This window comes from Rhineura floridana, chromosome 2 (genome assembly GCF_030035675.1).
Source record: "Rhineura floridana isolate rRhiFlo1 chromosome 2, rRhiFlo1.hap2, whole genome shotgun sequence".
In the NCBI taxonomy this organism is placed as follows: domain Eukaryota; kingdom Metazoa; phylum Chordata; class Lepidosauria; order Squamata; family Rhineuridae; genus Rhineura; species Rhineura floridana.
The window spans coordinates 33,119,593-33,145,572 of record NC_084481.1 but is presented as its reverse complement, the minus strand read 5'-3'; the positions used below and the strand labels follow the sequence as shown (position 1 = coordinate 33,145,572).

The 25,980-nt window shown below is 40.0% G+C and overlaps 1 protein-coding gene across 1 annotated transcript; it reads left to right on the top strand.

Moving 5' to 3' along the window:
• The first annotated feature begins 7,214 nt into the window (after positions 1 to 7,214).
• On the top strand, positions 7,215 to 24,928 carry ZC3H15 (zinc finger CCCH-type containing 15). The gene is made up of 10 exons (XM_061608267.1): positions 7,215 to 7,637; positions 12,963 to 13,064; positions 13,813 to 13,924; positions 14,019 to 14,171; positions 15,412 to 15,503; positions 17,013 to 17,195; positions 18,107 to 18,253; positions 18,400 to 18,501; positions 20,651 to 20,777; positions 21,945 to 24,928. The coding sequence occupies exons 1-10, from the start codon at positions 7,557 to 7,559 to the stop codon at positions 22,136 to 22,138; spliced, it is 1,293 nt and encodes a 430-aa protein (XP_061464251.1). The 5' UTR covers positions 7,215 to 7,556; the 3' UTR covers positions 22,139 to 24,928.
• Positions 24,929 to 25,980: the final 1,052 nt, after the last annotated feature.

Below are 25,980 nucleotides of genomic sequence, written 5' to 3'. Positions count from 1 at the left end.
AACATCTATATGAAGCCCTTGGGAACAGTCATCAGGAGATTTGGGGCGAGGTGTCAGCAGTATGCTGACGATACCCAGCTCTATTTCCCTATAACATCTGAATCGGGAGAGGCCGTGCAAGCCCTGGACCGGTGCCTGGGCTCAGTGGTGGGCTGGATGAGGGCCAATAAACTGAGTCTGAATCCTAGCAAGACGCAGGCACTGTGGGTTGGTGGTTCCTGAGTTCGGATGATTGGTCAGTTGCCTGCTTTGGATGGGGTTGTACTCCTTCTGAAAGAGCAGGTCCGTAATCTGGGGCTGCTCCTGGATCCATCTTTGTCGCTAGAGGCCCAGGTGACCTCAGTGGCTAGGAGTGCCTTTTACCAGCTTAAACTGGTGAGACAGCTGCGGCCGTTTCTGGACCGGGATAGCCTGACCACTGTTGTCCATGCACTGGTAACCTCCAGGCTGGATTACTGTAATGCGCTCTATGTGGGGCTGCCCTTGCGGTTGGTCCAGAAGTTGCAGCTGGTGCAAAATGCCGCAGTGAGACTGCTCACTGGGGCAGGATATCGCCAACATGTCACCCTGCTGTTGAAAGAATTGCACTGGCTGCCCATTTGCTACCGGGCCAAGTTCAATGTTCTAGTTCTGGTGTACAAAGCCGTATACAGCTTGGGACCAGGATACCTGAAAGACCGTCTTACCTCTTATATACCCAGTCGATCAATGGGCTCTGCAGGTGAGGGCCTCCTGCAGATACCATCTTATCAGGAGGTCCATTCTGCACAACATAGGAAACGGACCTTTAGTGTGGTGGCACCTACCCTGTGGAATTCCCCCCCCTTAAATATTAGGCAGGCACCATCTCTGTTATCTTTTCGGCACCTATTGAAGACTTTCCTCTTTCAACAAGCCTTTTAAGTTAAAACCTATCCTAGTCTGCGTCTGTGTTGGAATTGCTTTTAATATGTTTTTTTTAAAAAACATTTTTTCCTAAACAATGTTTTTTTAACCCTTTTTATTGAAGACGTTTTTAAAGCTTTTTTAAATAATGTTTTTAAATTTGTTTTGTTTTAATGTATTGTAAGGTCTATTTTTATGATGTTTTAAAGTGTTTTTACTGCTTTTGTTTGCTGCCCTGGGCTCCTGCTGGGAGGAAGGGCGGGATACAAATTAAATAATAAATAAATAAATAATACATAATCGATCGAGAATCAGCAGTGAGCAGTGAGGTTGACACAAATTAAAGTATGTTTGCTGCATATTTCCTTTTTCCTATATGCATCAATGCTAGAACACCTCTATGCACTTATATATTCATGTCATTATTAATTACAACTACTAGAATACTTCTATATGCTTTTGCACTGCTATGCATTTATTATAAACATTATTCTATCACTGTATTCACATTTATAGTATCTTTAATATATATATATATATATATATATATAAGAAATATTCTTAGTATTGAAACTTACAGAAATACAGTGTTTGAGATAAAGCCAGGAATGTTTATAACTTTATTTTGTTTGTAAAACAAGTGCATTGTCTGTTACATTACCTGTACGTACTACAGAACCAGCTAGTTGCCCAAGGCCACCGATAACAGAGTGGTATATGTTATAACATATAATGGATGTGTGAGTGTGGCGTATGAATGAATTTCTCTTTCTAGGGCTTATGGCTGAAACTGGGGAGGGCTTGATGGTGCTGAAGAGACAGCTGGGGATGTCTGGAATACATCAAACATCAACAAATATTACAAATGCTATAATGTAAGTCTGAGTACCCTAAAAGAGACCTTGTCACCAGCACCCTTGATAGGCTCCAAGCTGCTATGAGAAAGAGGAGATGCAGTCTTAAGAATACAGATGCGCAAAGACACTGTCATCACTACAGGTGGCAGCTGACCAATTGATGGAAGAGATCCCACGGCTCAGTGAAGATATCAAAAGAACATCAAAACGTTATCTGACTATAAAGACATCCCACCAGAAGATTTGAGAAGTTTTCTACCACTGCCTACCACATGAGACTCCATGAGTGCACCTCCTTCCCTTCTCCAAGACTCTTCTCCCTTGCTACAGTAACTGACTGGCCCCCAGTTGCTTGTGTGATTTTGTAAGTATGAAAGATCAGGACTACTGGGCATATCTAATATTGCATTTTACCATTCCTGCAATTGTTGACTCACAAGTCCACCTCTGGCTGTGTAAATTGGGCATCTTTCAATAAATCCTTTAAAAACTTTTATATTGGCATGGTCCCAAACCCCCTGCAAACATTCCACTCCTCCTGGCCTGATTAACCAGGGGCTCTGTGACATTGGTAAGACCTCATTGCCTTGCACTACGTATCAAGGTAGCCAAGTTTGCTGGTTATACTGGTACTGTTGTGCACACCCCAATCTCTGAGTGGTGAGAAACTCCAGGGGTTCCTACACTTACCCAGGGTTAAGCTTCCTTGGAATGAAGATGACTGGAGGCTGATATATGGTTTCATTTACACATATATACATCCTGAGCACAGGATGGAAGGGTTCTCAGCATTAACAGTCCAACAGGTCTTGCTTCCCCCTTAGGTTTCTAGGGGAGTCCCCAAAGCCATAGCTTGGGATTCAGCTTAGAGCAAGCCTGCCTCTCTCTCTCTTTCCGGCTCCCAGATCAGACTGAAAACACCCAACTTCCTCCTGGCCCTAGGATGGGGGGGGGGAGGCTTACTTCAGTTGTTTCTATCTGCTCTTGAACACATCTGCCCTTGACCAGGTCTTTAGACATGCGGATCAGGTACTTGACAGAACCATTAACCTAACAAAGGAACTGGTTTGACCAGTTCAGCAGGTTCTTTAACTACAAACTCCATCTCTACAGACACAGAATTAAGGGCTTGGAGGGTATCCACAGATATCATCCATACCAACCGCCCAATCCTATAATAGTATATTTGGGGAAAGTCTGCATAAAATGCATATATTTGTGAAAATAACCTACAAAAATGCATTGTATTGGGGGAAATTTCTTGCAAAAATATGTATATTAGGCAAAATAGCATACAAAAAGTATGTATTACAAGAAATCCCTATTCTTCATATCAGATATCATATTCATACACAGGAGAAATTGTCTGCATTTTATAATAGTTTTCAAACTCCCATAAATGTATAACATGCACATTTAAACAAGGTTAGAAATGTTTGTAATATTTCAGTTGTTGAAAACCTACCTAGGTATGACTTCTCAGGGTATTCCATTCTGCAGCTGCTTCTGAATATTATCAATAGAATATAGACTCTCAACTATACTGTTCTTTAACAGTTAAGATTTAGATGCCAACACTCAATTTTGGTTGGCAAACTAGACTGCCATATTAGGAATACAGGTACATAGTTTATATCAGTGGTTCCCAACCTGGGGGCCGGGACTCCCAGGGGGGCCGTGAAGTAATCCAGAGGGGGCTGTGAACAGTAAAGAAATGAATTATTTATTAATTTTTTAAAAAAAGTCTTCACTCCCTCAACACTGTCTGCTTTCCAATGGCGCTGCAGATGACACCTCCCCCTTGCTCCAAACGAGAGGGGAGGTCTTTTGCTGAAGCGCCAGAGTGTCTTTCAGGCGCACTAAGGGCAGGCATCTGCCTATAAAATACATGGCAGATGCCAAAGGAGGCTGAGGGTGGAGCTACCAGGAAGAAGAGGGGATTACTATCACTGATTCCCGTCTCCTTGCACTGCCGCTACTGGCAACGCCCTTACTTAGAATGAGAGGAGAGGGCTTCTTGTGAAGAAAAAAGAAGCAAGCCTGCAAAAAAAGGCTGCTTTCTCCCTTCCTTCCTGGCAGCCAGCCTGCCTCCCTGGGGGGAGGCGGTCACAATTTTTTTTCAGCTTATAAAGGGGGTCCCGTGCTCATAAAGGTTGGGAACCTTAATTCTGGTGAAGCAGGGACAGAGTGCTTTGCTTTGCCAGCCCTGTCTGCATCCATATTGCCATAGGAGGACCTTTTCTAAGATACAGATACCCTGCAATGGATTCAGATCCACAATATCAGAGTGCCACGAGCTATACTTTTTGGAAAGAGCTTGATGTTGCTTCAAAGAAAAGTGCTTGTTATATATACTAATGACCACAAGGTGTCAGCTCTTGCAACTTTAATCCCTGGCAAAAAGAAACGTGTAGCCCAACCCTACCCATGTATATTCAGTAGTAAATGTCACTGAGCTAAATAAGGATTATGCCCACCTGGAACTGAGAACAAAAATGTTATTTTTGCATAGTGTGTGTGATTCATCATTAAAAGTGCAATAAATAAATAAATAAATAAAATTAATTTTCTGCTTTTCTCTATCACAACAACATTCCACCATTCTTTAAAATACCTCTTGTATCTATTGTATTGCATTTCAAAGAATAACATATTTACATTAGACCACATACGGATTGACCCACCGAGACCTGAACATATCCAACAATAAAGCGACAGAAAGGAAAGAAATATTCTTGTCTCCCTCCCCCAACCTCCTTCTGCGGCTTTGGGTTTGTCCACATTTGAGTATTATTTATCTGTTAATCCATGTTTTCCCCATTAGAATTAGTTTTAAGTCGTCCACACCACACAAATTTGAATTTGCATAGGAGCAACTTCAGCCTTTCTCCTTCATACTATTTTATTTATTTATTTATTTATTTATTCGACTTATTAGTCGTTTATCTGGCTGAATTGTCAGCCACTCTAAGCGACGTACAAAGCAGAACATGTAAACATCAAAACATTAAGAGACTAACAATAAAAACTAACAATAACATAAAAGCAACAATTTACAGTTAGTTGTAAATGCATTAAGTGGTATATAAAAATGCTAATATACTGGTCTGTTCCACTATTTAAAAGAAAGGTATAGGTGTGTAACAAGTCACTATGTAGGTTAAGGGTCCCCAGCATACCATCCATGAGAGTCACCCCACCCCCCTTCATTGTGTCCTTGGACATAGGGTGGTTACTTTTCAAGGGAGGGGGAAAAAGTACAGAACTGAAGCTGGAAGATATGTTTTCTCACTTCCTCTTTCAGCTCAATGTTTTTCAAGGTTCAGATTAATTCTGACTTTATATCCGGATCTGACTTTATATCCGGATCCCCTCAAAAAAAAAAGTGTGTGTGTGTGTGTGTGTTCCCCATCTCTATATGTACAGGGGACTGATCAGAGAGAGAGGGGAAGAGAAATGATGATGAGTCAGTAATGTCAGCAGTAGTTACTCAAAAATTCAACTGGCAACTGTAATACTACTGGGTGTGCCCTTTTGTGCTTGACCCTGCCTTCTGATTTGCTGATGCTGTTATGCTGATTTAGTGCTGACAGGGCACGTGTGCACATTGTTGTTGTCTTGTTTTAAATCCCCACCCAGGAAGCGCTCAAAAGCACAGTCAGACAATTGTAAATTTATTACTTGTGCAATTTTCTGGGTTTGTACAACTCCAAGCAATCAAAATAATATGGCTAGTGCCATTTGCGTGTGCACTTTTCTGGTTCCTTCTGTTGCACCCTTACTAGCATGCTGAAAAAGAAGTGAAAGCTATTGGAATTTCTCAGCACTCCTTTTTCAGATTGCTGCCCAATATATCTGATGTTGATTTTTTTTTAATGTGGTTTGCTTCTAGAGTTTTCTGGTTTTGTGCAAATCTGAGGGATCAAAAGGAAAAAACCTGAAAAGAAATGAAAGCTTAGAGGAAGTAGTGGGCGTGGAAAAGGGAGTAGCAATTGATCCACCCACCCCAAAACATGCAAACAAATAGTCTGTGATGCCAAGTAGAGTGGTTTGGAACCCGATTTCCCCCAACCTATCGGATTATCCTTGTATTGGGTAAACCTGAATTTAAAGGGGAGAAACATTGAGATTGGTGTTGTTTGATGGTAACATCATGTGGACTGTGCATATTAAATGGGAACACACAAGCTGCAAATACGTAGTAAACTGGGTGAAATTCTAAACATTGTTTTTAAGGTTTTGTTAATGTGTAGTTTTGCTTACAGGCTGATTATTTTGCATAGTCTTGCTTACTGGCTGATTATTTCATTGGCTTAAATTTGAATTTTCTATAATAATATAGGAATTGTATCTTTACTTTAAGCTACCTAGACAGGCTATTGCCCTGTAATGTGGCCTAGGTTTTTTTTCAAAATAAAACAAAGCACACTTATAAGAAAGTCCCATGATTAACACAGTGGGGCATAACTCCTGAGTAAATATGCACAGGAGCGTGCAATAAATGTGCCTTATTCCACAGACTTTAATGTGCATGAGCACAAGTTGGTGGGTGGTGGGCCCTGGTAGTATAGTGGCAAATTCAGAATTGCAGGGTCTCTTCATGATAGTTACAGCCAAGCCCCATCTCACCCCCCCCTTTGGCTGTTGGGTTGAGAATTAGATCCTTGTTTCCCACAACAACAGACATCCCTAGGAGCCAAATAGCACTAAAAGGGAGTGTGGTGGCTACTGAGAAGAATCTTCTCAGTGCTGATTCACTTCCTTTAACTCTGATTGGCTCCAATCAGTAGGAAAGAACAAGGACGCATGTTAGAAGACCCTTCCAAGTGGCTAACACACTTCCTTTACAAGATGATTAGCTCATAAGATGCTGGAGATATTGGAATGCTGGAGATATTGGGACCCTGCTCCCAAAAAAGTAAGGGATCTAAGACACACACACCTCAGTCCCTGGATGACTACACCCCTGGCTGAGTTTGTATGAGTGGCTCCGTTCGTTTTCAGTAAGGTTTAGGAGGACAAAGTCATTAAGAAAACGAGATGTACAGGTATTTTGTTGTTAAATGTAACCATACATTTACAGCGCATTCCCCTTCACCAAGAATCCTGGAAACTGTAATTTATTAAAAGTGCTGGGAGTTATAGCTCTAACAGGGGTAAACTACAGTTCCCAGGATTTGGAGTAAGGAGGTTATGTTTTAAATGTATAGTGTGTTTGTAGTCAAAGGAACGGGGCACGAAAGTTTGTGTTAATTGACTGTTACAGAATATATAACTCATGCCTGTGCTCCCCCTTTACCCAATGAAGTCGCTCCCTCAACTCTCCCGCGCCCCGCCCCTTTTTCATGCTTTTCTCAACAGTCACAACGAACGTCACTCTAGAACCATACGTTACTGTGACTGACACATACGGAAGGTTCTCAGGGCTCCCTCTTAGTTCCGCCCTTTGGCTTGACCTGACGGTCTGTGAGTCGCGCCGTGCACTGTGGGAGCGAGGAGAGGAGGGCCGGAGCTGCGCGCACGCAGGCGCGCTCACTCGTTCAATAGAATTCCAACTGCCCCCTCCTTTTCTCGTCCCATAGTGCTTTGCCACTTCCGTCATTGACGGCTTGTCGCAAACGTGAAGCCCTCGTTCGGCTGCCCCTCGCTTCTGTTAGTCTTCTCACCTCGCTTGCTGTCGCTCCCCCCCACGTCGCTCCACTCCCCCCCAGCCCTCCGCTTGGCCGTAAGCAAGGGCGGGCGCCGCCTCTCCTTCTGGGCCTCGGCGGCGCCTTCCCCCCTTCCACCTCTCCCCTCCCCCACAGCCTCTCCGAAATGCCCCCCAAGAAACAGCCCGCACCAGCGGCAGCCGGCAACAAAAAGGCTGATCAGAAGAAGAAGGAAAAGATCATCGAGGTGAGTCTCGGCGGTGGAGGGGGGGTCGGTCAAGCTCTGTCTGGGCTATACCACTTCGGACTGTAGGGGGTAGACTCACGTGGCCTCAATACACACCCGATCCCTTCTTCTAGGCTTCTTCTAGTCTCCACTTCTTCCTGACATGCTAGTTCTGTTTTTCTTTCATGTAGGAGATCAACCTCTATCCGCATTGTGAAGTGGTGCGACCCAGACACAAATTGCCCCCCTTCAGGGAGAATGTGGGCCACTTTTATCAGAGGATAGGGAGGATACCACCTTTTCCAATTATCTACTTGTCTTTCCTCAATTTGACTTTGCACACAGTACAGCTTTAGGTGGATTTTGGTGTGGATCTGAATTGGGTCAAGATTCTTAGCCAGTATATTTAATTAGCATTGCAATTTTTGTTTATGCTGTCTTCACCCCTGGAAGTTTTATTTATTGGACGTTTTAAAGCTGGTGGGAAACCTGTGCTTCTCCAGATGTTGCTGCATAACAACCTCCATCATCCCTGACCTTTGGCCATGTTGGCTGGGGCTGCTGGAAGTTGGGAGTCAAAATCTGGGGAGTCATAGATTAGGCACCTCTATTTTAAAGAAGCTATAGGTAGCTCTTAACAACAAAAGTGAATAAGATGTAGGATTTTATGCCTATTTTTATGTATATTATTTTTAGGAGGCATTTTTCAATATTATTTTGAAAGCAGCATGGTAATAAGTAAAGAGGCTTAGCCAGGCCGTCTGTTTACAGTGCCAGAACCTAACTCGAAAATGCTCTTGAACAAAAACTCCCTTATATTTAGTCAGACTGTTGGTCCATCTAGCCTAATATCATCTGTACTGCCTGGCAGCTGCACTTCTTAAGAGTTTCAGACAATGTATTTTCCAGCCCTACATGTTTATGCCAGGGATTGGCCCTGGGCCATGCAAGTCATGTGAAATGTGTACTCTACCCACTGATGTATGGTGATAAAATTGCTACATATCAGGATTAGGTGAAGAACTTCCAGATTCCTGATCAAGGGGTGATGTTTCCAGGCAGGCAAGAGCTTCAGCATCTCTTTTCATAAAAGTTAAGTACTGAAAGGTAAAGAAAGATTTGTAACGGTGGGATTAAGGGATATTTGAAAATAAGACCTGCGTACCACAGACCTGAATTTACAATATCTGAACAGGGTGGTTCATGACAGATGCTCTTGCAAGTCACTGATTCATAGGGTCGCTTTAAGTCGTAATCGATTTGAAGGCACATAACATTTTAGAGTAAGGATCACTGAAGTCTGCCCACTGTTCCTGATTAATCATGTTTAAGCTATAATCTTTTGTTGTTGAACATCCTGGGTTCCTACTTTTGATTGAACATGTATTGGAATGGGAAGTTAATCTTAATAACCGTATGCTACTTATTAAAACGATCTTAGAGGAAGTTCTTTTTTATTGTCTTGTCTTCTTGACACATACATAGATGATTTCTGTTGCACTGGCTAATGGCATACCAGGCTTCTAATGGCTTTCAGTTAGTGGTGTCTTAGGTAGGGTCCTAAACAAGATGAAATGGATTTTGAATCAAAACAAAAAGATTGTTGTTATTAACTGGTGTTTAAATTAATTATTGATTATGGTCCTTTCTTGGTTTTTATATTGTATTTTACTGTATTATGTATGTCGCCTAGAGTGGCCGTTCATTCGGCCAGATACGTGACTCAAAAATAAAATTTTATTATTATTATAATTAGTGTGTCTCTTAATTTTATTAACATAAGAATATTATAGTAAAAAATAAGGCTCTTTGGACTTCAACTAAGTAATTTGACCAGTAGACATACCATTTAAGTTAGGACAGTGTTAGAAGCAAAAGGTGAAATGCTACACTACTTTTCTTAAATATTTGTATTAAACTGATATATATTTCCAAGTTGGTAAGTGAGGAAACATACCCTTAAAATTACCAGTTTCATGATTCTTTAGTGAAGCCCAAGGCATCTTTGAGGTGAAGTGGGAGAAAAAGAAAAACTGAATAATTTTAATTTTTAGCATGTTGACATGCCTTTAACAGCCCAGCCCCTTAATGTGCTTGCTTCAGAGTAAATTCCACGAATTCAGTGATGCTTCCCTACCAGAAAGGCTACATAGGACCTCACACCTGTGCACACATTTCTGGGAGTAAGCCCCATTGAACACAGAAAACTTATACAGTATAGGATTCTGCTGTCAGACAGCTAAAAGTAAATTTCGCCAGTTGTGTGTAGGAAAACATTTTATGCATACAGCATTTTAATAGTACTGTAATGTATAAACATTGAAATATTGGCTGTAAGTACAAATCTCAGTTGTAGTAAACATGCGGAGTGGAGATTAAAAGGAGCTGACAAATACTGTGAATCTCTAATTGGACTGATAAGATATGAAACAAAATGCTTCTCTCAGATTGGAGGTTATTTGGCATCTGTGATGTTCCTATATATTAGTGTATATATGGTAAGTGCTGGTTGTTTAGAGTATACATGGTATACTCTTATATAGAGTACTTGAGAGAGAAGTTGAGGATGGAAGGTGCAGAGAAGGAAAAACAGAGAGAGTTGGAAGCTGAGAGACTGAGGATGGAGGCTGAGGAAAAAGACAAGCAGAGAGAGTTGGAAGCTGAGAGATTGAGGATGGAAGGTGCAGAAAGAAAAGCAGGCCTCACAATAAAAGCTAAGAAATGCCAGTTTGGACTAAAGGAAGTAATCTATTTAGGACATAAGGTGGGGAGTGGGAAAATCACCCCCTTATGGAGCAAGGTGGAGGCAATACAAGCGTGGCCGATCCCCTTAACCAAAAAACAAGTAAGGGCATTTCTGGGTGTGGCTGGTTTTTATAGGAAGTTCGTGAGAAATTTTGGGGAAATAGCAACCCCCTTGCATGAATTAACAAAGAAGAAGTGTTCTGAGCGTGTGGTATGGACAGATGAATGTCAGAAGGCTTTTGATCTACTGAAGCAAGCCTTGTGCCAAGGACCCATATTAATAGCACCAGACTATGAGAAACCATTCATCGTGGCTACAGATGCGTCGGACCTGGCGCTGGGAGTCGTCTTGCTACAGGAGAGAGAAGGCACCAGACATCCAGTGGCGTACCTGAGTCGCAAGCTGACGCCGAGGGAGAAAAACTATTCGTCGGTCCAGAAGGAGTGCCTAGCGGTCGTGTGGGGACTGAACAGGTTGCTCCCATACGTGTGGGGACGAAGATTCACAGTGACTAAGGATCATCGGGCCTTGTTATGGTTGCAGACTATGAAAAACCATAACACTATGCTGCAGAGGTGGTCCTGGGCCCTACAGGACTATCAAGTGGACTTCCAGTTCATAAAAGGCAAGGACAATGTACTGGCCGATGGACTTTCCAGGCAAATGGCTGGGACTGCAGTGACGTGACCAGACAGAGGAACAAAGAAAGACATTTTCCCCGTAGAGACTTTTATTTGTTAACGCAACGTATAAATCCTGGAATAGGAATAATACTCTGCAGTTGTTTAGGGGGGGGGAATGTGATGTTCCTGTATATTAGTGTATATATGGTAAGTGCTGGTTGTTTAGAGTATACATGGTAAGTAGTGAAAGAGGAGGGGGAGTGAATGGGCAATAGAATGCTTGATGATTGGCTGAATGTTTAAAATGGCTGACAGTATAAATGAAAGGATGACAGGTAAATCTGGGTGAATGTGAGGTGGTAAATTGTGGAATCTGAGGAGAGAAGAGAAAGAGTGGGTTGCTTGGTGGGGTTTGAGAGAGTTGTTTGCCAGGAGAGAGTGGAGAAGGAGGGAGGTGGAGTTCGGATTAGTATTGAGTAAAACCATATGCTTATGTGCCTTAAGAAGAAATCTTGTTAATCTTGTTAGCTTTGTTATCTGTAATAAATACTTAATTTGGTTTACCAAAGGCCTGATCCTTGGCTGGGGTTTCACAGACCAGAAGGGAGGGTAAGGTAATGACCAAGGCTGAAGGGGAACTGTAACAAATGGTGGCAGCGGTGAAGAGAATAACAATACCAGTATTCAGAGTCTCTGGGAATACTAGTATTGGGACGTTACTGGTGGTTGCCTAACAGGGGGATCTGTTGAGATCTGTGCTAGAGCGCGGAGAGAAATCATAAGAGAGAGCGGTCCGGACTGGTGGAGTCCCTGGTGGTGCCTAGAGACAGGCAGTAACCACGAGCAGGTAGGAACCTGAGAGGGAGAGCCAGGGAAGGACGCCTCACAGCATCTTCCTGACAACACTGCTCTTTGAGGACTAATTTATGTATTTTTGCATGAGAAAATTGCCTATGTAACAGTATCAAGAGGATAGAAGTGAGGCACTGACAACCCCACACTCCTAAGTAGTCCTAGTTCTTGATAAGGAGTACAGGCATAAATATACTTTCCCAATTAATGTTCCATGTAAAACTTGTATTCTAAATCATTTAGAGGAAAGTGTAGATTCTTCTAATATTGAAACAATGTTGTAAAAAAATTTACATCTACATCAGGAAACAATGCATGCTATTTTGGTAATGAATAGTTTTCAGGTTTAACAGTTCGATATAACTTGGTGAATACAGAAAAATCAAAATAGAAAAGAGAGGAGGTACATTTTAGGCCATTGCCCATAATATACTGAGCAAGATTAAACTAGTAAAGGATTTGTAATTATAACCGTGCTAAATAAGGTAATATTGCACTCTGCCCACTTTAGTATCGCTTGCTATTGCGCTACGAATTGGGACTGTATTGCAGAATATTTGTACACAAATCAGTTGCATATTCATAATTAACTTGAATGTCTTCCGCATGCAGAATATTTTGCTTCTATTTTAATTAGTCATCTAAATATGTTTGTTGTAATCCAAAATTAATGTTTCTTTCAGCCCATGAATTTGGAAACCTTTGAGTTATCCTTTTAAAAAATAATAATCTCACAGTCTTTCCATTACTAAAATTCCTTGCTAACCAGGCTGCACCCCACATTGTTGATATGGCTCTATTTAATGAGCAAGTTTTATTACTGGAGAGAAAATTGGATATACATTGCAAGTAATTGTAGACTGGTGCATATGACTAAAAAGAACTGTAAGGGGCCTTTGGAGTGGACTTACACTAGAAATAAATGTATTTCATGTCTTTCGTCTCTAGACTGCAATTAAAAATGATATCATATTCCAGTAAAGTTTAGAGTGAAAAGTTTTTATTCTGTGTTAAGTGTTTCACTAAACAGATATGCAATAAACGTGGATGAACAGTTAACCATGTTTTCAGTGTGTTGAAACTTAATTCTAGCTAATAGCATTGTTACAAACCTTTCCAATGTAGGACAAAACCTTTGGCTTAAAGAATAAGAAAGGAGCGAAACAGCAGAAGTTTATCAAGGCTGTGACCCATCAAGTTAAGTTTGGTCAGCAAAATCCACGGCAGGTAAGTAAATGTTTACTTGACATTGCTGTTATCTCTTCGCACATGTCATGTTGTGATTCCTTGTTGCCTAATAGGATTGAAGACCTGTCAGGGGTGGAACAATTAAGTTATGTCCTTGCTTGCTGAATAAATTTATGGTAAGGGGTACTGCAGTCCTAGACAGATGTAATGTTTTGACGTGTATTGTTAGATTAGGTCACACTCCCAGTAGAAAAGAGGCTATAGATCACACTTAGGTTTCTGGAGATATTAAATAGGCTTCTTTTGGATGTAAGAATAAATTATGATTTATCATTATGTGATTAAGCCTGTGCAAGCCTTTACCTGCTTCCCCCTCTCTCCATTGCCGTGAGGATCAGTTTGAAAGCTTTTTCATTTCACCACGGTTTAGTGTTAACTTCTGAACCCTGAACTGTCATTAATATTAACTATGGCTTATTGAATCAAGCCAGCTTCATAAACCAATTTCAAAAGACTTGGTTTATTTAGGTAAACAGTCTTTAAGACTAGCTTCAGTTTGTCCAGGTTTAGATGAAATGGCAAACAAAAATTGAAACAAAAGCTTTCATACTCTTCAAATCACACCAGAGAGGGAAGGAGGAAACACATGAGCCCAAGGTTTGCGCAGGCTTGTTCTCCTTATAATGTCTGAAAGAGGCTGTTATCAAGGGCTTAGTTTTGAGAGCTGTGGTATGAAGTTACACATTTCTGGTGATCTTGTAAATCTCTGTTGCTTGTGTTTGTTTAGACTGCTCAAACAGATGGTGACAAGAAACTAAAGAAAGATGATAAGAAGAAAGAATTACAAGAGCTGAATGAGCTTTTCAAACCTGTTGTTGCTGCACAGAAAATCAGTAAAGGTAAGCTTTGTGTGACTTCCATTTTCCTCCCTTAATTCATCTCAGATTCATGTGTGGTTGATGTGGAAAGGTATTAAATCTGCTTATGTTGCAGGTGCCGATCCAAAATCAGTAGTTTGTGCTTTCTTCAAGCAAGGGCAGTGCACAAAAGGAGACAAATGCAAATTTTCTCATGACTTGTCTTTGGAGAGAAAGTGTGAAAAGAGAAGTGTATACATCGATGGAAGAGATGAAGATCTTGAAAAGGGTAGGTTACTTTATGGAAATGGTATACAAATTATTGTTCCATTGTAGTTTTGAGAGCAAATCATGCCTTTGTGGAAGTAAATATAAATGCAATACTTATTGAGAGTTCTTCTCTTACATAGATTCTTATACGTACCTGCATAGAAAAACAATTACCCATATTTCCATAAATTCATTGTGGTTTGTGCTTTCAGTTTTTCTAAACATTTTAGCCTGATGTCTGTTTTATTTCGCTACTTCATCAAGTGGCAAACCAGTGTTGAAATTAATGAAAATCAAGAAATGGAACTCCTAGACCTAGATAATAACATTTGTTGACACTGTTTCCTGTTTGTACTATGGAATAATGAACTTGAAAGAAGATGTTTACAGTTTAATCAGATCGATCACTATATTACATGTATAGCACTTATAAAAAGGCTGCTGTGAACTTCATTAAACATAGTTCAGATGTAATACTAAATTACGGTTTAGTGTTACATGAATGAGCTTGCACAAGGTTTGGGCTCATGCCCCCTTCCCTGTGTGGCATGACTAAGAGGAGCAGATTGGAAGCTTGTGCTTTTTTTCAGTTCACAACAGTTTAGCATTATAAATGAGCCCAGACAAATTAGTTAGCCTTCACTATGATTTAGTGAAACAAGCCGATTTCAAACCATGGTTTGACTTAACAAAATCAGTGTCTGAAATAAGATCTGAATTTGTATCTCCTTTGTCCACATCTAGTAGTATTCACTGCATCTTGTTGATTCTTTACAAACTACAATCTACATGCAAGAACCTTAGCTTAAACATGCTTAAACTTCGTTTTAGTGAGGGATGAGGACTAAGGGGATGTGTCATAAGCTTCATGGAAAAGGTGGGTTTTGAAGAGAGATTGGAGGGAAGTAGATGTTGTCCTGTATGCAAATGTACTGGTGTCTGCAGTAAACATATTCAAATCAAAGGATTTCAGTGCTGTTTTTAATAGCTGAACTCTCTTTCTTAAGGTAATCATGTTGATCTTTTCTAGAATTCATTAATTTCTGTTGTTGATTCATCTAAATCTTTTCCCGTTTGTCTTCATCTTAGCCATGCTTTCCTTTGTATTATTAATCTCTTCTGGTTTACATCTCCTTATATCTTAATAAACATAAAGGTGGAATTGAAATATATAAATATGATAGAGGTTTGCTGGTGGTAATGAAGAAGCTTAGTTCCCCCACCCCTTGTATAATTAAATGTTTTGCTGTTATATCTAGACACAATGGATAATTGGGATGAAAAGAAGCTGGAGGAGGTAGTGAACAAGAAGCACGGTGAGGCCGAAAAGAAAAAACCCAAAACCCAAATAGTATGTCTTTTTCTAGCTTTGTATTGGAATGCCTAGTTAAAGTCTAATAGTGATTTTTTAAATGTATGTAGGATTTATGTTTTCTATCTCATTGGGTATCTCACTTTTCAATAGAAAAAGCAGTTTATAAAATGACAGAATGTTCATACTGTGTGACTTTTGGTTGTAAATAAGCTGCAATGAATCATTTCTCACTGAACTTAGTAAAAATTGCTACTGCAGTAGCTGAACCTTTTTAGGACCTTCATTTCCAGATTTTTTTTAAATAGACAAAATAGCTCAGGGATCACTTAGTGGCAATATATGATGATATCAAGTAGCATGAATAATACTAAATAGGATGAGAAGTACAATATATGCTGAATTCAATACCTAATATAGTTACAAGTACTCTTGATTGAAAACTAGACTGTTTACCAGTTTTGACCAATGCCTTATGCATGAAAATTAATGCATCAGCAAATGGAGTCCAGTGTTATTACTCTGAATTACTAAATTTGAACCTTAAAAGTTAGATATTCACTGTAACCTGAAAACCTGGGAGACCAGGGTTCGAATCCCCACATAGCCATGAAGCTCATTGGATGACCTTGGGCCAGTCACTGCCTCTCAGCCTCAGAGGGAGGCAATAGTAAACCCCTCTGAATACTGCTTGCCACAAAAACCCTATTCATAGGGTTGCCATAAGTTGGGATCAACTTGAAGGCAGTCCATTTCCATTTTTTTCATTCATTGTAACCTGAAAATCAAAGAAGAAAGGTTGAAACGTAATACTTGTTGTCTAGGTAAAAAGGGTTTCATGGAGGCACCACTCATCCAGATCAGATTATACATTTATCCAGATCGGGATAAATGTATACGTTTTAGAAGTGTTGGGGAAAGCTTGCCCATAAACCAGAGAGCTAATTCAGATCCATACAAGTGTTGTGTGCACTCCCTGGGGATTTTGTGCATCATTAAAAGATGCCATTTCATACATGATCTGTAACTCCTTGGAATGTTGACCAGTTTGCCATACAGCCAGAATGGTGGGGAAGGCTGCCCCTTTGAGAGGCACAAGGCTAAGCCCTGCTGGGTATGCAGACTCATTATACAGTTTGTCTGAATTTGCAGCCAAAGTCAGGAGCACTTAACTTTTTTTCTGGATTATGCCTCTACATTCTGCTACTGCATTCTGCCACTGCATTCAGTCTAGATTGATTTAATCATGTCATACAGTTAGATATTCTGTATCAGATAATTTTTTTAATGGGTACAACAGCTGAGTGATTATGCCAGCATGAATGGAAAATGAAGTAATGTGATATGGTTTGCAGTCCTGAACTTCAGCTTGACACTGAAACAGTTTTGGGTTTCTTTTATCGGTTCTACTGAGGGAAATCAGGGCATGGCAGATTGTCTTCTTTTTAAGCAAGTTTGGTAAAGCCACTGATTTGCTGGCCAGAACTGTATTCTGTTTGTCGTGTCTATAAAGCGGAGACAAAATGTGATAATAAATGTTTAATGCAGGTCTGCAAGTATTTCCTTGATGCTATTGAAAACAATAAATATGGATGGTTTTGGGTCTGTCCTGGTGGAGGAGACAACTGTATGTACCGTCATGCACTCCCTCCTGGCTTTGTTCTTAAAAAGGACAAAAAGAAGGAAGAAAAGGAAGAAGAAATTTCTTTAGAAGATCTAATAGAAAAAGAGGTAATGCTGTAGTCATTCTCTTTATAAAAGTAATTTGTCACTTGGATGTAGCAAGGGAGAGAGGGCAGATATGTTTAAGGTTATTTTAGTAATGAAAATATTCATCTTTAGTTAACTGGATTTCTATATACCTGAGCCTTAATATGGACACTTTTTAAAATAACATCTTGTTGTGAAGTTTTCTATTCTTATCTTGAATTGAAATAGATATATAGGATTACAGCAGATCATAATAGACTTCTTTGTAATAACTCTGAATCGATATTTTTTAAAATCGAGTTTTTTCAGTTTCTGCAACATCAGTGTGGAATGAAATGAAGTGCTGAATTCCTGTCTCTAGGGGGCAACTATGTTTAATTTCTTTTAAAAATAATTATTTATGTATTCAAAACTGAATATAGTACTTAATGGTAAATATCTGATTACTCATGGATTTGTACTTTGAAAATGTTTCATCCAAGTGTGACTTTCTGATGTTGCTGAACTACAGCTCCCATCAGCCCCAGCAAGCATGGCCAATGGCCAGAGTTGATGAGAGTTGTAGTTCAGCATCATCTGGAGGACCAAAGCTTTCCCACAGCTGGTTTAAGCAAATAGGGACATTTATGGGTATTAATGCTGTATTTGGTCTTTTTGACATCAGGTAAATCTTTATTCTGGCTTTAATTCATGTTTGCTAGTTCCTTGTAGGCTCAGATGAAACATAAAAACAATGGGACTCTTTCACTTAGGAAATTCAAAGGGACCTATACATACATTATTGAAGTGTTGCAGCCTGTCTTGCTGAGATTTATAGTTGGAAAGCTTCTGCAGAACTAGATTTAAGAGCTGTAGGACTTTTTCTTAATGCACTGGAGAAAAAGGGTAGACTTCTAAAAGCCTGCTCAGTTATTAATGTTTGTATCTTACAGCGTGCTGCCTTAGGATCAAATGTTACTAAAATTACTTTAGAGTCTTTTCTGGCATGGAAGAAAAGGAAAAGACAAGAAAAAATTAGCAAGGCTGAGCAAGATATGGAAAGAAGGAAAGCAGACTTTAAGGCTGGAAAAGCGCTGGTGGTAAGCCCTGTCCTTGCGTATAGTGTGATCTATAATATTAATATAATATGGGCCTTCATTTTTCAATGAAGTAAAGTGTCTTGAACTTAAACTGTTTTTAAAATTTATATTTCTGTTTTAATGTTGTGCTCTTTCTACATGGCTAGATAAGTGGGCGTGAAGTGTTTGAGTTCCGGCCAGAGCTGGTTGATGCAGATGATGAAGAAGCAGATGATACTCGTTATATTCAAGGAGCAGGTGAAGATGAGGTAAAGCTGGTCCAAAAGTATTGTGTATGATCTCAAACAAGCATAGAATAACCTTTTTCCATAGTTGACGAACCTCAAAATTACATAATAAACTGTAGTATTATTGGTGAACTCTATATATAGCTGCAGCGCTGGGGGACTGGAGAAGACCTGCCCTGGGAGTGAGTGCTTGAGCATCTGAGTGCTTGCTTGCTCATTCTTCTGGGTTGCTGTCTCTTGAGACAGCTGAGGTACCTGGTAAGTGCTGCAAGGACTGGGAATCCAGAGAGAGGTTGCAGTCAGTCTTGCAGCCTCTTTCATCAGCTCCTGGCTGGGTCGGGGCATAAAAGCTCGGCTGCCCGTGGGCAGTGGGTCTGCCACCAGCGGGGTTGCTACGAAAGGGGCAACTCCAAAGGACATTGTCCCTTGGGGAGTCCTGAGGGTGAGGGTGCTACCCCTTCTATTGTTTTTGTTTAACCAGTCTACCGGAGATTGATAGTGGGGAGGGTATATGGCGCATGTGTAGTTTGTCTGCAGGGTGAGAGCCTGTGCAATGAATAGGAGAAAGTCACCACATGCCTTCAGAGTGAGAGTCTACAACTGGCAGAAGGCTCGCCCTCCCTGGGTGTGAGATGGGGAGAGCAGAAGTGCCCTGTGTGAAAGCTAGTGAGAGGGTCTGAGTCTTCCCAATTCTCTCAGAGGCCTACTGGGATAACTAGTTCAGGTAGGCTTTGTTTTTGTGCCCATATCAGGTGTTTAAGAGGAGTCTTAATAAGGAGGGGCATGAGTGATGCTACCCCAATGTCAGTGATCATGGGTAGACAGATATAGCCACGGGGAGGTGGTGAGTTACCAGAGAAGATGAAGGCAAGGCTATCTATGCCTTGTTTCTTGCTCCTACTCCTCCCATGGACAGGTTGCTGTTTGCTCATCTCCAGGGTCATTTTCAGAGAATAGCATTGAGTGATTGTCTTTTGGCCCCCTGGCAGTTGTGCTGTGGGGTGCTGATAGAGCAGGTTTGTAGTCTGGGGGTGCTCCTGGATCCGTCTTTGTTGCTAGAGGCCCAGGTGACCTCCGTGGCTAGGAGTGCCTTTTACCAGCTTTGGCTTGTAAGACAGCTGCAGCTGTTTCTGGACCAGAATAGCCTGACCACTTGTCCATGCATTGGTAACCTCCAAGATGGATTACTGTAATGTGCTGTATGTGAGGCTGCCCTTGAAGTTGGTCTGGAAGCTGCAGCTGATGCAAAATGTGGCGGCAAGACTTCTCATGAGAGCAGGGTATTGCCAACATGTCACCCCGCTGTTCAAAGAATTGCACTGGCTGCCCATTAGTTACCATGCCAAGTTTAAGGTTCTGGTTTTGGTGTACAAAGCCCTGTACAGCTTGGGAGCAGGATACCTTACCCCTTATATTCCCAGTCAATCACACTATGCTCTGCAGGTGAGGACCTCCTGCAGATACCCTTTTATCAAAGGGTCCGTTCTGCACAACATAGGAAGTGGACCTTTAGTGGCACCAACCCTTTGGAATTTCATCCCCTTAAACATTAGACAGGCGCCATCTCTGTTATCTTTTCAGCACCTACTGAAGATCTCCCTCTTTCAACAAGCCTTTTAAGTAGAGACCTTATCCCAGTCTGCATCTGTGTTGGAATTACTTTAAGATCTTTTTAAAGTTTCTTTAAAAAGATGTTTTTAAACATGTTTTGTTTTAATATATTTTAAAGTCTGTTTTATGACTTTTAGCAGGTGCCATCAGAATAACATCTACAATGGTTCTTTGAGTTTTATCCTGATATTATTATTTTTTTATTGCTTGCTTTCCTTACCCATCTCTCTCATGTGGGACCGTGGATACACTATTGCTTGGTATCTTACAGAAATGTTAGAAGCAGGAAATCTGATTAAGTTGTATATTTGCTCTCTATTGTTTTTACTGAATACATTTTAATTGCAATGGCTTGTAGCTAATGCAAATAAAGGATTTCAAGATGCTTTGGAGGTTTTTTTGTTAGGAGTCTTGGGTTATAAATTTAATAAATAAATAAATAATGTAGCAGATGCATACTGGGGGGGTAAGCTGACCTGAATGCAGTGGCACATCAGAGTGAACATGCAACAATTCTGCTGTAAGTAAAATTAAAGGAAAGTTATTTTTTTCCTTCTAGATTGATGAACTCGTGTGCGTAAATGATGTAGACTTGAACCTTTATGTTCCAAAAGCTGTAGATGAGACTGGAATTACTGTAGCTAGTCTGGAACGATTTAGCGCATATACTTCAACTGAAAAGGATGGTAAGACTTTGGGGATTCTGTTTTCTGATATTTGAGGAAGAAATGCTTACATTTTGAAAGGTCTTCCTTATATATTTAGGGTTGCACCTAATGAAACAGTTCCATTCGCAGAAGAATTTCCCCCTGTTCTCCCCCCCCCCATGCTTCCCCATATCTCTTCTGGAGGTTCCTCGAACCCTCAAGAGCTAATTTTTGGGGGAAGCAGAGAGAGGAGGGAGAGGGAAAGTTGCATTGCACAAGTGGATGTACTTGTGCAAATGGGGCGACTGTTGGATACGAACCTTCATGTCTTTGTTGGATAAAAACCTTCATGTTTTGCCAGTATGCTACTAAATTTTTAAAATCATATAAGCTCTATACACAGATTAATAACAAAACTGTCCCTGCCTACAGGGTTAGAATCTAAAAGATTTTACAAAAGAGAGACAGTGAGAGGGAGGGAGAAGAGGAGCAGCCAAATGACACCTGATCTCTCAACTGAGCCTATGAATAGAGTCCTGATGTCTCCTTTTGCCCTCTGCTACATTCAGGAAAAAGCAAAAAAAAAAAAAAAAGACAAGAACATCAGCCACAAAAATGGTCACTCAGTGAACTCGCCATTAAAGAATATGTGAAAATAGTTTATAAAATAAATATTTCATTAACTGTTTAACACACGCCAAATGATATAGCAGGGTCCACCAAAACCCAAGAAGGTCTTATCAAGCAGAAGGTTCAAAACCTGCACTTGAAAATAAGGCTGCTATCTTAAGTACATTTGCTTAGTAAGTCAGTAAAGTCTGTGTAGATGTTTAGCGTTGAGTAAACTGATTTCTGTGAAGTTTATTTCAAAATAAGGGTGCTCTGCTCACTAGGCAGTATCAAATGAAGTAGTTCTGTTCTGTGGGTTCCCCCAACCCTCCAGAGCAGATTTGGGGAGGGTGTGAGAGGAGGGGGAGGAGAAGTTTCATTATGCAGCCAGAAGTCCTTACGCTAACGGAGCTACTTAATTGGAAAGTACCCTTTATTTGTATTTTGGCTCATCAGTTCCAGTGTTTTTTCAGGTGCATCAGCTCCACTTTCTGGAGTTGTGTAGCCAGTTTTCATGGTCTACTTAATGTCAACAAGGGTGGGGGGAAATGTAGGTATTTTTAAGTGGTACATAGTACGAATTGGTTTTTCTTTCAGATAACAAGCTGAGTGAAGCTTCAGGAGGTGGACTGGAGAATGGCGAACAAAGCGATTATGAAGCTGACAGTGACATGGAAGGCACCCAGGAAAACGGAGTAATTGATGCAGTTCCAGTGGATGAAAATCTTTTTACTGGTGAGGACTTGGAAGAACTAGAAGAAGAACTAAACACACTTGATTTAGAGGAATGAAGAAGCAGCTTTAATCGTGAATTTAAATCTACTTGACAAAGTGAATATCGGCTCCATCTGTTTATCTAGAATTCTTACATGGGGTACACTTGGTTCCTCACATGATTCTGGAAAAAAAATTAAACAGAAATATCTCCTCCCCCCACCGTTTCCTGATTCAGTCTTAACCAGCTTAATAAACCACTCAGAAAATGCACAGAGAGAACTCTCTTAATGTACAGTAACATTATGAAATTCCAGCTAAAAGTAGGAAGTCTCATTACTTTTCCAGTATATGTGAAGGGGAGCCTTGCTACCAATCCAAGAGGAGGTCATGAAATCTTTCAACAGAACTGCATTTGAAATATGTATTTTGAATGATTAACTTTGAGCCACTTACTGTAAAACGAAGTGATAACAGATTTACATGGCTGTGCTCTTAAAAGTGCTGAAATGGTTTTAGGTGATTTGACCAGTGGATACTCATGGTAGAGATTCATAAGATCACACAAGTATAGGCCCTGCTTCTAAATTTTAAAGTTAACCCATTGAGATGTAAATAAAGAATATCTGATTTTTAAAAAAAGTTGGTTCTACATTGCTGTATATGCAAATATTTTGCAAATATGCAGTAGACCTAAAAAGCATTTCTGCAAGTATGAATTACAGTAATTGCAGCTTAAACTGTAGTCTCTAGATGATTGCCTTTCTGTGTGTGAAGGCTTATTTCTTCTGCCTGCCGAAAAATCCCAGTATGTGCAACATATTACCTGCTGTGACTCATTTATCTTTCTGGTTTTCTCTTCTCCTTACTCTCATGCATATCCATATGTATGTAGTGTAAATTTTGTGGTACTTCAGAATTAGTACTGTAATTCTGCTTTATACAGTCAAAGCAGGGTTTTTCTACATTATTTAAAATATAGAAATTTTTTTAGCTGTGTAGTTGAAAGATGAATACCATGCTACTGTGGTATTTAAGAAAAAGTTTGTTAGCCCAAATGGTTCAACATTCAATTCAGCAACATGCTTTGCGTTTTTTGTAACAAAGCTGAGAAGTTTTCCAGGCAGAATAGATTGTAAACCAATGATGTGGAGAGAGCTCTTGGACTAATACTAGCTTTCATGCTTTTAGCCCCATATTTTAGGATGAGTAGGATATATTGGTCTATGACTGAAGTATTGAAATCTAGGAATTCTAGTCTGATTTAAAAAAAAAACCACATTATTTGGAGGGTGCATTATGAACACTGGAAAGTAGAAAAGCCTTGATTGGTCAGTCCAGCTGGTGAGAAGTAACTCTTCACCCAGTATTCAAAAAAATATATGTTAACATCATGCTGCATAAAGTTACAGTGTAAAAGATAGATGTGTAGAACTTAATGTTAATTAGCCAGCCATTAAAACTTTTTTTTAGAATTTCCCCAACCTGTGGCTGGATTAAAATTGGAAAAACTTGGATTAACCTACACCTAAACATGATCTCTGGGGTTGCCAATATATTTTGTGTATGTTGTTTTTCACTACTCTTCTTTGTTCCTCACTTTTTTCCTGAAGTCCTCTCACTCAGTTGAAACTCATTTGAATCCTAATCTGTTGCTTTTCTGCCTTAAGTTTTCCAGAACAAAGTAAAGTTGTGGAACAAAGTAGAGTTGTGGGCTTATGCATATCATACATGCTGCTTTTTATTTTAAAAAAGCACTTGTATATATATATATATATATATTTAAGCATTGAAATATGTGTGTTTTCAAGGGAAAATGAAGAGTAAATGTTGTTGGGCATTTTGAAGTCACTCCTTACAAGAAAAAAAAGGTTTGGAAAACTCGCATCTCCACAAAAAAAAAAAGACTAAACCCATTTTTATTTGTGGCAAGTCTAAGTGATCTACTTATTTTTGAAGCATTGTAATAATTTTAACATTATTACTATGCCAAACTTTTAATGAAATGCAAATGTCTCCTTTGATTCCTGCTCACACACCCACTTAAAGTGATTTGGCCTTTTGAATTGTAGTGGATGATTGTGTTTATACTTGTGCTATTATTTTCCAAAATATATTGAATAGCTTTGTATTCAGGCTCAGTTATAGCAAAGGAAAAGACAAGATCATGTGGGGATTGGATCTTCTGTTTGATGCAGTGTGCAGTAAACCATATGGAGAAAATGCATCTAGATCATTTATCATGGGAATTAATGTAAAGCAGTGGCTCTTCAGCTCTTAATTGTCACATGTACTGTGTGTTATGAAATGTTGTTCTTTTCCAGAACTATAAAATGTTTCCTGACTGAATACTCATTTCAGCCACATTCATGCATATGGCAATATTCTATCAAACAGCCAAACTACCAATAGGCTTGGCTGTAAAATTACCTCCAAAAAATCTTACTAAGTAGCAAGATAGATACACATTAATCTAGGGAAGCCTCACTAAATTTGAGAGTGCTCAAAATCTGTACATGTAATTTAATAGAGCAGTGGCTTTCAAATTTTCATGTGGCTTGTTGAACCTTGGTGCTGCCCCCTTCAACTGAGGCGGACCTTACAGTATTCCCACTATTCTTCTGCAGTTGTAATCTTGATTGCATCTATTGATGTTTTCATTAAGGAATTCTTAAGAAGCTTCCAAGGAACCTCAGGACTCCCTGAAATACAGTTAGGAAAACATTGTAATAGTGCATTTGTTGAGATAAGTCCAAAACCATACAACTGGGATAACACAACTTGATCTAGTCAGGTGGTATGGTGTGGTATATAATTCTGGTCATGTCACTGTATAGGGTCATCCTGAGTAAATGACTTCACTTGTGTTTCTTATCTGTGTTTTTGTAGTTCTAATATAGATTTATAACCATGCTTAAGATCTTTTATTCCAAGTGTGTAATTTTGAGCCATAGTTTGATAATTTCCAAAGTCTGAGATGGTATCCCCTTGAGGGATTGAGATTACTAAGAGAGGGTGTAAAAGACTCAAGTGTGTCTTACCCAGCAACCAAAGCCCTGGATAGTTTGAATGTTCTCTGGCACAGGATCTTCATTGATACATACTAGATTTGTTATCTGGCTGTCTTCCTATCTATTGCTTTGTTCTCATGATGTTTCTCTATTCATAGTTTCAGGAGGAGTTGCTGATGTTAAATTAGTACTCTTACCTAAATATCCTTAGCAGTAGCCTGCAGTGTACACAGCTGTGTACAAAAGATCTTTTTTTACACATATAAAAGTTCAGGGGAGGGGAACTTGTGACCCTCTAGATCAGCCTTGTCCAACCTTTGGGCCACAGATGTTGCTGGACTACAGTTCCCATAATTCCTGACCATTGGCCATGCTGGCTGGGGCTGATGGGAGTTGCAGTCCAGCAACATCTGTGGCCCAAAGGTTGGACAAGGCTGCTCTAGATGTTGCTGGATTACAACTATCATCCTTGATCATTGGCCACACTGGCTTGAGTTTCCCACCCTTACTCTAAGCACATGTGGAAGGGATGATTGGCACCTGGGGAGTGAGGGCAGAAGGAAAACTTGGAAGGGGAGCTGAGTTGAAAAAAATATTGTCTAAGTTTGTTATAAGGTGACAAGAGAACCTTTCAGATGTTGGTCAATATTGTTTGGAATCTATAAAATCTATGAAGAAGCAACAGTTGACCTACATCTTTCACTTGGAAAGGTGAGTGAAAGATCCCCTACTTTTGTACATCTTGCATGATGTTGGAGTCATAACTTACATCCTGCCTAGCATAATTATTCCAGAGCATGGGGTGGGGAAGAGATCCATCCATGATCATGATTAGGGGACTATTCACAGAATTCCTGTTTCTTAGTACTGAAATCATTGCATGTACCTGGGAGTAAGCATAGTTGCAT